General features: G+C 41.0%; 1 protein-coding gene across 17 annotated transcripts in view; it reads left to right on the top strand.

The window, feature by feature from the left end:
* Nucleotides 1-993: 993 nt before the first annotated feature.
* LRCH3 (leucine rich repeats and calponin homology domain containing 3) overlaps nucleotides 994-15,021 on the top strand; it is a 69,183-nt gene continuing 55,155 nt past the window's right edge. For 16 of the 17 annotated variants that reach the window (XM_068163984.1, XM_068163986.1, XM_068163980.1 and 13 more), the window contains exon 1: nucleotides 1,006-1,282. In XM_068163984.1, coding sequence (XP_068020085.1) covers nucleotides 1,045-1,282 — 238 coding nt within the window. In that variant the 5' untranslated portion in view covers nucleotides 1,006-1,044. Of the gene's footprint in view, nucleotides 1,283-15,021 lie in introns of all 17 variants that reach the window. The other variant, XM_068163987.1, reaches the window with a different exon arrangement.

Here is a 15,021-nt window from a genome sequence, read left to right as displayed (position 1 = left end):
TATTTTCTTTATATCCTTGAAGAGGTTCTTAATGATTAAATTATTAAATGTTCTGAATAATATATCAACAAGCAGACTAAAGAGGGTTTGTATTCTTTGCTTGTCTTACTACCCTGAAAATGAAGCACCTCTTCAAGCAGCACTGTGTAAGGTCACTTGCATTTAAATGTGTTAGCCATTAATTTCTGTAACACTGTCTAATTTAGTGGTTTGTGTGGTTATAGTACCAGATCCCTTGCTGTGAGCCCAAGCAGTGGTTTTCTTGTGGCTGTGATGTGTGTTGCTAGTGAGAAGTTGCTGCAAGCTAAACCTTGTGTTACAGGATCAGCTTGAAGGCCCTGATAAATGATTGTGGTTGTGTTTTCCTGTGTGGTGCTGGCAAGTGGCACTGTTAATTGGTAGTGCAGGAAAAAAAACCAATGTAAATCTATTTGATAAGGTGTTCAATATGGGGAGTATCGTGGCACCTGCAGCCTTAGTTCTTTGCTACCAGCTCATGGCTGTAGGGTGGCCAGCTTCAGGCAGTGCTCAGACATGCCGCAGCTCTAGCAGCAGCAGTGGATCGGTGCAAGACTGGCGTTTATTCGGACGTTGTAAAGAGTGCGACCTTTTAAGGACTGATGGAGGAAGAAAGCCAGGAGGAGCTGCTGCTTTCCCAGTTCTGTGCGTGGTCTCCGTCGTTTGTTGCTGGAGCGGGTCTGACATGCACACAGCAACACTGAGCAGCCAGTCCGGCATCCCACTCTATCGAGTGAACTACAGTTTCTCAGCATTTCAGACGGTGTACAGGCATTAATGGCCATGTTCATGGGAGGCGGGCACCCTTGCACACCGGATTAGCCGAGGCAGGTATTGAAATGTGACTCAAAAAGAGGATGTTTCGGGGCGCTCTGTGACCGCAGGAGGGCGGAAGCGCATGCGCAGTGGGCGGCCTGTCAAGGCTAGCGCAGGCGCGCTCCCTGCCAGCCCCGGGCTTCCCTGCGCCTGCGCAGTGGTGCCCAAGCCGGAGGAGCGGCAGCGGCGGGCTGCTGCGGAGGGGGGGAAATGGCGGCCGCGGTGCTAGGGGCGCCGGAGGGCGGCTCTGCTGTGATGCCGGCGGGGAATGCAGCGGCTTGTCCTCCACCACCCGGTCCGTCAGGCCCGGGTTCGTGGAGCCGTTCCTTGGACCGAGCCTTAGAAGAAGCGGCGGCCAGCGGAACCCTCAGTTTGAGCGGCAGGAAGCTTCGCGACTACCCGCGGGCCAGCGCCGCCAACCACGACCTCAGCGACACCACCCAGGCCGGTGAGGGTCGCGGCGTTGAGCGGGGGGTGCGCGAGACAGCGGGGAAGGGGAGTCGGGGAAACGCCTCGCCCTGCCCTCACCACCGCCTCAGGGCTAGGGGTGGCCGCTGTGACGGGTCTGGCAGCTCCCCATCAGAGACGGCTTGGGGGGGCTCCTGTCCTCCCCCTCCCGGGGGTGCTGGAAGCGGCGACAGGAGGGGAGGACAGCAGGACCCCTGCTAAGCTGAGGCGATCGATTTGCTGTCTCTTCAGCAAATTGAAGCTGGGTGCGCGAAGTGGAGAAAATTCCTCAGTGCATGTTTGGGAGGTCCCCTGTATTACTGTCTAGGAGTGTTTGTGTGGGTGTAGAGGGGGATGTCTCTTCGCCAGAGGCGATGCTTGGCCTGTTTCTTTGCTTGGGCCGTTTCTACTTGGTGCTTTCGCCTCCTCCCTTCGCTCTCCGCCCTTCCTCTCCGCGGCTGCGAGGCAGGATGGAGGAGCTGTTGCAGGGTACTCCTCCTTCCTCTGCCCGTCCTGAGTCTGGCCGATTAGATCTTTTGATTTGTAGGTTTGTTTTGTTTCTTCGTCGTATCCAGTGTAGAGATGCGTCCCTTCTTGGAGGCTGTTTTAAAAAGAGTTATGAGGCTTTTCTCGGTACTGCTGCTCGATGATGTGGTTTTTAGCCGGGCATGTTCTTGTTCTGATGTGAGTGTGTATGCATGCACCCTCACCGCCTCTCATCTTGTGCTGTCGACAGAGGAAACCATCTTTCCACAAAGGGCTGTCAGGTGTGCACACGCTGAAACCAACTTAGTGATTGTGCTTATTATGCTTTTATTACTGTAATTTCTGGCAGCCTGTCAGGAGGCTGCCTGTCAGCAAGATAGGAAAGGTACTGTGAACAGAATTATGTCTCTTGTCTTTTCTTTTTTCCCTCCTGTATTCTGTGGATAAAAACCTTAAGAATTTTTAAGAAATACTTCACAAGGTGTAGGAAGCAGTAGGGCTGGCTTTTTTTCCCCTCTGCCCCTCAAATATATCTTCACGGGAGTAGACTGAAAATGTATGCTTGTCCTGTAAGCATTTCAGTCATAAGCAAAAACACATCTGTGAAGCATGTTTACAGGTTGCTGTATTGACTGGATGAGACTTGGGAAACGATGAGAGCCTGTACAGGATGTGGAAGCTTTCTTAATGTATTATATAGAGCAAATTTAGGTAATGTTTGTTTTGACTGTCTAGTTGTGTAGGTCAAGTAAAAGTGATTTTTCAAAGGTGCCAGCATGCCCTTTGTTTGTAGCTTTGATTACTTCCTATGCAGTCATTTAGACTTTTCTAGTGTTCTGTGTTCAACTGTAGCTTAGAAGCTTAGAAATAAACTCCAAATACCACTTTCTAAAAAGTTACCTTGTTTGTTAGTAGGTGTGTTGATACACACTCCTAGTTAAATAATTCCAAATGGAACTTCCTTCAAAACTGTCTAAGCTTATGCTGTCTGTCATCTCAAACGGTCACACTGGCCTGTAATATTCTACTTACTCAGAAATCTGTCACTAGCACACAAAAACACAAAGCTTGAGACAAATGTGCTTTGTCTCAGGCACATCCATAAATAGAAAACACTTCTCATTAGGGTGTGATTTTCTTGTTTGTTTGTTCAAATTCAGTTGCACAATGAATGTGTGGTGGGCTAATCTGCAAGCAAATGCAGCATACACATTTGTGAGGGATTTGGGCTTTTTGTTTATGATGCTATTCATATACTGTACTCTTAAACAATTTGTGGGAATTCTTGTTTCCACCAAGGTTCCCATCTATTGTGATGAATATTTGCATTGTAGTTGTTCAAGAAGCATTAAATGCTAATAGGTGGCAGTGCATGCCATACACTTTTGTGCATTTATCATCACAATGAACCTTAGGAAAAAAAAAGATAGAACTGTTCCTACAACTTAAGAAGCAAAGCTTATTTGGGACACCCACACATTCTGTTTAAATCCTCTGTTTCAAAGATTGCTGTGAATAACTTCATCTTTTGCCTTCTTTTAGGGTGATCTTTTCTATAAGTTTTTGGTTTGAGTAAGGCTGGGCAGTGGGGGGAAACTCAGCTACAAATGTAATCCACTTCTTTCCCTACGTAAGTTTCCTTTCTTGTGGAGCTTTCGATTCTTTTGTATGGGGTAGACACATGTAATGTGGTATAACATATACATGTGTTAGATGTTATAAACATTTAAAATAAACACCTTAAATAAACCTGCTTGACTGTAGACTTCAAGTGCCTTTGTGCAAACTGTGCTGCAGAGACTCAAAGCACCCCAGGTGGGGCATGTATGTGTGGAGTTTCATTAAGAAAACCATTTGGAATTACTCCCAAACTATAAGACTTAAGACAAAAAAAAAAAGAGGGTATGCAGATCTCACTCCTTTTCATGTACCAGAATAGGCACTTTTCTAGTGTGAATCATGTTATACTGGTATTCTGGCAGTAATAAAATAATTGTGTGTCACTGTAACTGCATCAGTGCTGAAGAGGTGGGAATGAATCACATTCCTTGTTTGTGTAACTATGGTGCTAGACACCCAGCGCTTAGGGTAGCCTTAAGCCTTAACAGTCAGTAGCCTTGCCTGGAAGCTGTGGTTAACACAGATGAGCCAGCAAAGCGGGTCAGTAGGATCAGGGCCTTGCAGATTAGATGCTTAATCAAGTTAGAATAGAATAGAATTAACCAGGTTGGAAGAGACCTTCGAGATCATCATGTCCAACCTATCATCCAATACTAACCCATGGCACCAAGCACCCCATCAAGTCTCCTCCTAAACACCTCCAGTGATGGCAACTCCACCACCTCCTTGGGCAGCCCATTCCAATGGGCAGTCGCTCTCACTAGGAAGAATTTCTTCCTAACATCCTGCCTAAACCTCCCCTGGCACAGCTTGAGACTGTTGGTTTAGTTGGGTGCTCTCTCTCTGCACATTTGGAAGTTGACAGTGGGTGAATGGGGAATCCCTTTAAGTAGATGTCAGCCATAAGTACGTTTTCAAGTATTGCATCAATGGGAAGATCACATTTCTTTGGTTCTTTTATGGTTTCACAGTTGAAAGTAATACAGACCCTGCTGCTCAAGCTGTAACAGCATCTAGGTACCATTCTTAACGACTCACTGAACAACCATCAGAGCCAAGTTTTTGTCAAGTGTACCTTTTGGAATAATATTTGATAAACAGCTCATAGAATATCTCAATTTGGAAAGGGCATATAAGGATTATTGAGTCAATCCCTGCTTCTCACAAGACTACCTAAACCCAAACCATTGCTGCATTCTGATTTTGGATGTTAATGCATTTCTGTTAGGTGTTATTGGAAAAATTTAAGTTCCTCAATGATCATACGCCTCAGTAATTACACTTTTGACTGTAAAAGGATTTCTCTACTAATGTCAGATCCCCACTGGCCTCTGAGCACTGCTGCTTTCTGGCTGGTGAAGACCCACAGGTGGCTTTTTAAGCCAAGATCATTGTTCAAGGTTATTCTCAGAACTGAGCAACTAACCTCAGCAGGCCCTGAAGTAAAAACAAATTTCTGGTTATTCTGTAGTTTGAATGGAACTAAGATCACATAATATAAAATCAAATTGGAGATGTGAACAGCCTATGCTTCAGAGCCTTGAAATGGATTAGGAGGAAAGCAGCTCCCCACAGTGTGTGATGCAGTAGTCTGTGTAACATTGTCATGTGTGCAGGATGGCTCACGTAACAAGAAATGCAATGTAGTAACAACTGAGATACTGCAAGAGGGAAAAGCAGCTGTTCTTTGTGCTCATCCTTCAGAACTTAATGGAATTTTAGGAAGTGACTCAAGCTTACTAAGTTCATTGATAATGAATGAGCAAGTTTCTGCATTAGCAAAGAAAGGATATGGTTCACCTTTTCATACTCTTCATTTAACCTGCGTTATCTATCTACATTTTTTCTTGGTTGAATTACAACCCGTTTATTCTTTCCAGTCTTGTTCTCAACTAGGCAATAGGAAAAGGAAAGTCTATGAAATGAGTTCAATATGAAAGGAAGCATAGTTGCATTTTGCCAGTGTTAATGTAGACTCTGATGTCATTATTTGACAGCCCTCCCAGTGGCCTTAAGCATACACTGAGCAGAAAAGTTATTTGTCAAACCCTCTGTGACAGCTGTAACTACCTAAACCACTCACTGGCTCCCTTTTTAAAGGACTGTGTGGGTTTGTGCAATAAAAGAAATGGTTGTTGTATGGAAATCAGCTGGTTAAGATAATTACATGCTCCATACTATGTTTTGTTTCTTGAATATATTAATAGTGACAAAGGATAGCAAGACTGAAAATGGGAAAATGTGTCTGTTACCTTCTTCTGAATGACTTTGCCAATAAGGTATTTCTGTACTTTTGTTCATAGCAGCTGTCTGCAGAAATAGTAAAATCTGTTAATAAAATTTCTGTATGCTAAAGCCTTGGCATGCCTTTAGAAGGACTACAGTGACAATGAGTGTTCTGCAGTAAGAGCTCTCACTGGTGTTTTTCTTTTCTGCCATAAGTTTAGTTGGTATCACCTGATGTACACTATGGTTCATACAGCAGTGGCCATATATTCCAAACATTTGTAATGAAAACCACAACAGCAGAATCCAAGGCAACCTGAAATTGAACAACACTTTGAAAAAATAACCTCTGTGTTACCCTGTCTTAAAAGTAATTTTGTTATCATCCTTAAGATAATTTGGAAATAAATGGGATTGTTTTTTGTTCACATCACAGGCTGTTTGTCAGAAACAGTTTGTGGTGTTGATACTTAGATTATCTAAAGCTTCAGTGTTAAACCCTTACATTTTGTTTATCAGAGTTTCTGGTAGTTGTAGGGGTGAGGAGAAGGGGGAATGACAATCTTTCCCCAAACTCTAGCTTGTTCCATTCAATGGCATTTTTTTGGTCTGACCTCTTACTTGTGTCAATCCCTCTATAATTTGGTTGTTCCTCCCTCTTTTTTTTCCTTTCTTGTTATGTTTTGGTTACTAGCCTTGATCTCACATGCTCTGTGCATAAATACTGGAAACTTTTAATTGCAGCTAATGGAATTGTCTGAGAGTGATGCTTTGGCAAGTGGGTGAATAGACATCAGTTGTCTTGCTTTTTTTTGTTACCCTCAAAATGTGGAGAACTGTAAACTGTCATAGTTTATAGTTTTTGTTGCACGGGTTGGGTTTTGAAGGCTGAGGTCTGCAGTAATGCTGAACAGTTCCTGTCACAATCTTTTTGCTTAATATTTTACAACAGCTGAGAAAGTGGAGACTGAGCTTGTAGTCTCTAATCCATGCTGCAGTAGAAGTAATAGGTGACATTTAAAATGCCTTTGTTTAGCAAGTTAATCTTTTAAAACAACAACCACCACAAAAAAAGGTCCCACAATCAAAGCTCAACTACCAGTATCCTCTTCCAAGTGTTGCTTAGAATTGCATGTGTTTCTAGTTACTTCCCTATCAGTCTTCCAATTCCATCATCATGACCAGACTGTTTTTTTTTCAATTTTGTCCTGACTACATGCACAGTCTTAGTTATATTTTTAGACATAACTGTAACTGCATAAAAAGTGAAGAGGAGAGGGATTGATAGCTGAATATATTGAGTCACGCGGTCACGCAAAGTAGGCTGTAGGAAAAAAAAGAAACGTCCCTGTTTCTCTCATGATGTTTCCAGCCCTCCTCTTCTGTGGCTGTACCTGTGCTTGGAGGTAGCCAATTTGTTACTGGTTAAGCACTCCCTGAAGTCAGTTGTAAATACGCAGCCTAATGGGATCTAAGTTCTATGCTGAGCCAAAAGGGGAAGTTCTGTCTTCATCTCGTGCTGCGCAGTCAACACCAGCAGTCATATTGCCTTCCAGCAAGCTGTTTCATACTTATCTGTCTGAAAACAGCCAGCAATAGCTGGATCAAATCCTTGGACAGCTTGCTACACTTTCATGTGGGTGTGAGTGCCAGCACTCCGGGTAGAAAGACTGTATGGGGTGATGAGAATGAGAGGCTCTGTTTTGGCAGATATGTATGCTTAAATTGACTTGTATCAATTGTGCAATCCCACCTTAACTCTGTTTTGGAGCCTTTTACCACTGACCTGTTTGTGAATTTACTAATTATTTTCTGTAAAACCATGTTGTATGTAGGCTTTGAGTGGGTGAGCCTAGGAGTTGGGGTTTTTTCCAAGTATGTCTTGTAGAGCTGCATTGCATTCAGTGAAGCTTTACTGCCAACACATTTGGATCTTGTGCTTTAATTTGGCAAAATACATCATTTTATGCGAGTGATTTTAAGCTGATGGTTTCAGTTTAGCTTTGGCATGTAGCAGGCAATTAATTTCTTCAGTAGAAGCAGCAGCAGTAAAGAATTGGTTACAACAAACACTGAAAATTGTATAGCATGTGTTAAAAATTAAATTACATAGTAGCTAACAAAAAGGGTGTAACTCAATTCAAGGATTCTTCTCTTTAATAGCTAATGAGGCTTGGATCTCATGATGTTAGTCAAGCATTGGATAGTAGTGATATTAGTTGAATAGATTGGAGTTGTGTCTTTAACTGAAGTCATGGGCTACGTGCTGTGCTTTCTTCTCTAGCTGCTGTGTCCCCCTCTGCAAACTGGAGGGCTGAAAACCCATTCCTGTTAAAGGTGTCTTGGCAGTTAACTGCAATGCACTGATGAAAGTCTAAAACGCTGCTTTGGTTCTCTGTATCATCGAGTAGACACAAAGGGTAGTAACTTGTGGTCTTTTCTTTATAGAATTGTTTGAAGTTGGTACTTTTTTATATATGCAGGAAGAAGGCTTTGTTTTTCACTTGGAAGTCCCCAGAACTGCCCCAGTAGCCTTATTATTCAGCCTTTACACTTCAGCCTTACTTATAATTCTACACTGTAAATTACTGCTCTCACTGACAGAGCCCAGAAATATTTAGAGTAAGGAGAATTTTTGTTGTTTCCTAGCTGTTCATGTTGCTAATTTGAAAGCTTAAATAATTTACAGTCATAATCTTCTCCAAATGTGGTTCATGCACTCCAAAATGAGGATATGCCTGAATAATCCAACTTGCCGTGCACCCCAGGTGTTGACTGCTGGGGTTTAACCATAGTTTGCTCTGTGCAGAGGCCAGTGGGATTAGCAAGCATCTATTCAGTATCTCCCCCCCACCCCCCAGTGTTCAATGACCCATGTGAATTTTAGTCTCTTTATTCTGCTTATTGTTGCAACTTAGCTCTGAATACAGAAATGGGTTATTGTTGCCTTGGGCTTTTGAGTATTAGTCCTTACTATTGGAAAGGTTTCCAACACCATTTTTCATGTAATCTCTGAAGTGAAGCAAGGTAATGTTACTGCATTTTATGTATATGAAGCTTGGAATCATACAAAGTTTGAAAGCATTTGTTATTTTGGGGTACCAAAACAATTAGAGCCTGAAATTCTAGGCAGCCAAGATATTACACATTGAATTTGTTTCATCAATTTAAATACAGGTCTTCATAAGTTCAGTTGCTTTGGTGACTCCTCAGGAGTACTGGAAATCAAGGTCAAGAAAAAATTAAATATGTGACTAATTACTATCTTTGGGAAAATTATTTTAGAACATTTTGCTTACTATTACAGAGGAAATACCTATCACTGACAGGCTGCAATATCTTTTTCCAAAGCATAGTTCACCACTTTCAGGTTGCCCATCTCTTTTTTTTCTTTCTCTAATCCTCTGCCTTTTGCCTAATGTTTTTTCAGCAGCAGTTTCTTGCATAAGGCTGTTGCTGTGATCAGTTCTGATTCTTCCAGTAACTTTGTCTTGCCTGAAATAAAATCTATCTAAACAGAAAAATCTTGAAGAGGAATGAAAAGTGCTGTGTAGCTCTTAAAGACCTGTGGACAGTAGATATGTACAGGAAACAAACAAAGTTACATGGGCATCTTTGATTAAAGAGTACTGCCCATGTGATTTAAGTGTTAGTCTTTAACTGAGTTTTCTTTGTACAGAAGGTCAGTGCCTTTTCCAGGTTACTTTCCTAACACAGAATTCTAAATTTGGGGTGAATTTCCAGATTCAGTTATGTGGAATCATGTTTGTATCCATGTGACTCATTAGCATGGTTCAGATCTTCATGTCCATCAGGTCCCTCACTTGAGCTAATAAGATAGCAGTAGATTGTCATTCCCTGGGACCTGTCTGTAGAGTGGGATGCTCTGCCTCTGGATTGTACAGATGTTTGAGGGCAGAGGGAATGAGAGACATGCAGGTCTGGGGTTCTGTGCTTCGTGTTCTTGAGGGGGTTGTGGTCTACCAGGTTGGGGTTTCTTCCTGTGTTCACATCACATGTCTCATCCCCAGCAGTATGTTATCTCAGTTCTGTCTCTTCTGCCCCCAAGCCTTATCTCCTTCATCCCCGCTCCATGTCTTAACCTTTTCTTCTTTCCTTGTTAATCTTGCCCTCTGTCTCAAATGCCTCTTTCAGTGCTATGTCCTGCCATCTCATCCAAGTTGTTAGCATGATTAAAAGGAGGAATAATTGATGTCAGCATATGGTAGAAAATTCCTTTTAAATCTAAGGAGAACATTAATTTTAGGGTGATAATGAGACAGGTAGTAATTTAAACTGCCTTAAAATTCATTGTTATTGATGGCCTTATGTATAACTTCTAGGATCAGTCATAGACCAAGACTTGTACTGTTTTTGAGTTGGTGTCATACATGCTGTTTTCCAGGAGTGAGAGAGTCGTTGAACACAATAATAGGAGGACTGTTAGGTGCTTGGCATTACATTGGCTCCGAGCTCAGCTATGGAATGAATGTTGTTATAGAGGGACACAGCTGAATGTGGTTATGAGGCATAAAATATCTGCCACTTCCCTTCGTTCTGCTGACTTGCCAAGGGATGGGTAGATTTGCGCTTAGCAGGGTGAAAAGAAGATTATCTTTGGCACCCATCTCTGCTAAAACAGCAGACTGATGGTTTGAACTGTAAATGTGTCAAGGTACTCAGGTATCATACACAGCATGGCTCAGTTCTGCTGTGCAAATCACATCCCCATCATTCAGGGCTTCCTGTATGTCAGAAATTTGTGACAACTGCCATTAGAAGTTATAGTGTGAGAAGGAAAGCCTGGAAGCTTCATTGTTTGTACCCTTCACTGGTGATTTAATATGAACTTTTCATTCTAAGCACAGTCAAGGTATTTTCATGGGGACTACCCCTCACCCTGATACTGTTCAATCTGTCTTGGTAGTTTCTTTTCTCCTTGAAAACACTTTTTTCAGAGCACAGGAATGCAGAAATCTCTTCCAGTTTATAGAATTTCTTCTAGACCAAAGTATTTGAGTACTAATAAAATAAATCTTTGAACTGATATTTCCTTGCCAGAAATCTCTCTGCCTTATGAAATTAACATTCTCCATATGTTTTTCTTGAGTTTAACTTTTTTCTGCACCATAACATTCTATTCAAGTTAGTGTTAGGGAACAGGTGAGTTGTGTTCACTGCTGGTAGTTACAGAGTACACAGCACCTGGAAGAGGGAAGGCACAAGAGAAGTGGTGGGCTTTCCCCTCTGCATATTTCTATTGCACATGAGTTTGGTGTGAGTTATGTAACTGAGCGATACAGATGCAATCTTTTAACCATCTGCCATCTCTGTTTTCACAAATACATCCTAAAATGAGAACTGTGTCTTCTAATGTTCTTTGTGTCAGTGGTCCTGCAATAAAACTTCTATTCACAGTCCCTGTAGTGCTGCTTCAAAAAGTGCTTAAGAAGTAAGTCTGTGGAAGTTCCATTTCAGTAACATGTTGTTTTGAAACTAGCCAACTGTAACGGATTAACCCTCCAGTTTCCCTTCAACACAGAAGGGAGGGTAAGTAACACACCAAGAAAACCCCTCTGGGTTGAGACAAAAAAAGTTTACTGTAAATGAGGTAATGCACAGTTGGCTTAGCCTGTTTGCAGAAAAAGCCCAGCAAATGCAGAAAAGCAGAGGCATAAAGCAGAAAACCAGTGAACTAACCAACACCCACCTGTTCTGCCACCAGCCCGGTGGAAAAGACACCAACACCCAAAATCTGGGACCCAGAAGCAGCAACTGAAACAGCAAGCCAAGATCTGGGACCCAGAAGCAGCAACTGAAACAGCAAGCCAAAATCTGGGACCCAGAAGCAGCAACTGAAACAGCAAGCCTCCCATGTTGCAATCTGAACTTCAGGCCCCATAATACTTTGTTCCAGTCAGCACTTTCATTTTGAAGCTGGCTTGGGGCAGGATGGTTTTGAATTAAATAATTGCAGCAGATTCTCGACTCAACCCACAACATCTATTTAAATAACTTTTTAGATTTAAATAAAACTAAAATATCATTTAATTCTTATTCATTGTTCTTGAACCAGATTTTTCCTCTTTGGATATGTTAAAAAAAAAGGGGCAAAAATTCCTATTCCCACCAGTAATGCAATTGTTGGCACAGTGCCTTCCAAATTCACAGTATTTCAATGGAAAACAATAGTTTTATGGTTTTAATAACTGCTGTTATTATTTCTATCTAACTAGATTTACAGACAGAAATAAGATGATTTTTTTTTATACCTGACAGTGTCCTTTCCATATGATGCAGTTATCTTCATCTCTTAACCATGTTGAATACCTAATGAATGGAAATGCAAGGGGTTTGTAGAAGCAGCATTGCAAGCTGTAAGAGCAGATTCTGGGATAACTTGAATTAGGTGGTGTCCCCTCTGTTTTGGGGAAGGAATTTCCTCCTCTCAAGAATGACTACAGTATGTCTTTGGGGCTTTTTCAGTATGGTAAAGAGAAATGTATCAATGTATCTGACAGTTGGGGATTACAAAATCAGCCAAACAAAAAGACCTGAGTTAGAATCATGAGGATTTCACCTTCATAGCACTGATGCGATGCAGTACCAGAGGCAGAGAGGATCTGTCCGCATGCTGACATGGCTGGCACTTCACTCCTGGAGAAGCAGTTTATGCTTCTGATTTTTTGCAGCTAGGGATGTTTCAGTCTGCTGAACACTGGTGTCTGGTTTTGGTCATATGAGAAGAAAAAATGTTCATACCTAAATCATGCTATTTAGATTTGCCTATTCTATTTCCATTTGATTCTCTGGGTTTGACCTTAAATCGTTTTACTACTGAGTTTCCCATCACTTCACATCTTATTTTGTCTAATTTGTTTGGTACATCCTGCTTCCTTGCTGTTTACATAGTAATATATGCTTGTGTCATAGGCATTTATAGAATGTGGTGTTTTACTTCTCAGGCAAACTCCTGTAATTTTAAAGCAAGAAAAGGCAGTTTGCTCTCTACAAAGAGAGGAGGAAAACAAAGGAAATCATAAACCACCCACCTTACTTGGAAGAATTGAGTTTAATGTCATTTCAGGTTTTATCTTGCCATAAGGACAACAGCTTGTTTAAGGAGGGGTTTTTTATAGACAATTTGTTGAAAGGGTTTTTTTTTTTTACATACCTTTGTATTTTATTTCTATGCCACTTGATTTAAACTTAGGTCACTACATTATTTAATCTCACTAAATTGCATGTTGTGCAAAGATGACGTTATTTAGGAGGAGCTGGGGTTGTTAACAATTAGAAAGCTGGTGACATCCTTTTTGATAAGGAAAACTAGTTTGTGGTGTCCTGGAGAGCTTGATTCATAAACCAGAGTCAGCCTGACTCTGGCAGGTAGCATCTTCCGTGATGAGTAATAAGATTAATGAACACAAGTCCAATACAAATGTGTGTGCGTATGAAGTTGTAAATATAACTTGCATTTTGCTTCCCATTTGTATCACTTCACTGTAATAAGCTTTATTTCACTCCAGCTATTCAAGTGTTTTTCTTTATGTTACTTTCCAGATGACAGCTGTTTTGTGTAGCTCTTGTGAACAAAGAGTGTTGTTGTTGCTGTGGTGTTGGTGCTGTATTGTTGGTGTTGACTTTTTCAGGGAATGTCAAACTCCAGTGACAAATTTTCATTTGCCAAATTTGTAATCAGTTTATGGCATCCTGTCTTACAATTGCTGCCACTCTTGCTGTCTTACTCTGCATTTCTGTGATGTCACAGTTCCACTCTCTGTTCCTTATTTGGCTGCAGTTGTAGTTTAATAGAAATGGGGAAATTCTTGTTTGGAAAGAATGTTAACTATTATGAGGTGAAATATAAACTAAAATAGTTTTATGTTCAAATCTGTTTTATGGTGAGACTTCTCAAGTTTCTCTTTCTTGCTTTATAGTAGCCTGAAGAGTTTAATTTTACTTATGTTAGAAGTATAGATGCATTTCTGTGCTTCTAGTGATCTTGGGAGAGATTTTCTTTATCATTTTGTAATGAGATCAATATTACTTTGAGGGCAAGAGAGCTATTGAGTACTATCATGATGGTTAGTGCTTTATCATTACTTTTCTTTTTATGTAAACTTCAAATATCTTCCTTGACTCACATTTTCCTATCCTTACTGCTTCTTTTTCACCAGTTGCATATTTATACTGAAGCTAAATTAATCTTGTCATGTTCTGCCATTTTGATAACATCTTTTAAAATTTACATATCAGGGCCAATTATGTTCATTGGATAAAGTTTCCATTTTGCTGTATTTGATTCATTGGCTTTTTCTCTGCTGTTCAGTGAAAAATCAAATTTGTAATTTCAGGACTCTTGAGCAATCCAGAACCCTTGCTGCATCAAAGCCCTTCTCTCATATCTCCTCACTCCTCTCTGCAGACTTCTGAAAGTTCTAGGAACTGCTGCTTTATCATAGGGTGGCTTAGGTTGGAATCTGCTCTTTCACTGAAATTGAAGACTGTTGTCCATCTTCTGTACCCAAGCCTGTTAGCCTCATGAGGCTTTGGCAAAGATAAATGGTTTCAAATACTAAATGTCTATTTTTAACGATGCTTATAATTTTTAATGGGAAAAAACAGACCCAAAGGTTTGCACATGGACTTAGAACCTGACAATAGTTCTAGCTCCATTTTCAAAGCTTTTCTAAATGTCTTTTGTTTTAAAATGAAACCATGACTTTGATTTAGACATTACTTTTGTTAAGTTAACTTGTTTAGTTGGGTAATCGCTTTTGTATATGAAGAAACTTCATCCGGAAGGTTTGTGGGGATGAGTTCATTTACTGCACACTTCCCCTCTCTGCTGACTTGGTGAAGCAGTCCTGTAAAATGAAACCCTGCTCTGCTGGATCATAGTCAAGTATTTCATAAGCAGTGGGCAGAAGGCTGGGTGTCATGTTGCTGGGGAGCGTGGTGCGCCTTCATACGTTTCGAGCGTCGTGTTTGTGTCCATGTGTTAGCATGTGTGAAGCAGTTTCTCTGCAACTTTGACATTTTCCCATTTGGATTTTTTGCACATCTCCAAATGAACCTGTTTGTTTGTTAATATGGTTTCATGTATATGAAGAGCTTTAAAACTAGTAGCAGTTAAAATAGGCATTAAGAGATGGAATAAAGGAGATCTCTGGAAGTAGAATTGTCATTGTTGTGCAGTGTAGGCAGTCACCACACAGCTTTTCTTCTGCAGCTCAGTGTTTGTCAATTATTCTAGCAAGGCACAAACAAAAGTTTTCCTTTATCCTGCTCCATGTGGTATAGATGGAGTTGTCACATGCACAAAACTAATGTTTTTCAGGAGCAGGAGGCACAGAGCCAACCAACTAAAGACTTTCAAAGTGACTACTGCATGTTGAGATTAAT

Source organism: Melanerpes formicivorus, unplaced genomic scaffold (assembly GCF_026170545.1).
Source record: "Melanerpes formicivorus ecotype bairdi unplaced genomic scaffold, bMelFor1.0.p_v2 SCAF_76, whole genome shotgun sequence".
Classification (NCBI taxonomy): Eukaryota; Metazoa; Chordata; class Aves; order Piciformes; family Picidae; genus Melanerpes; species Melanerpes formicivorus.
The sequence above is the reverse complement of the archived record's forward strand: the minus strand, read 5'-3'. Positions and strand labels throughout refer to the sequence as shown.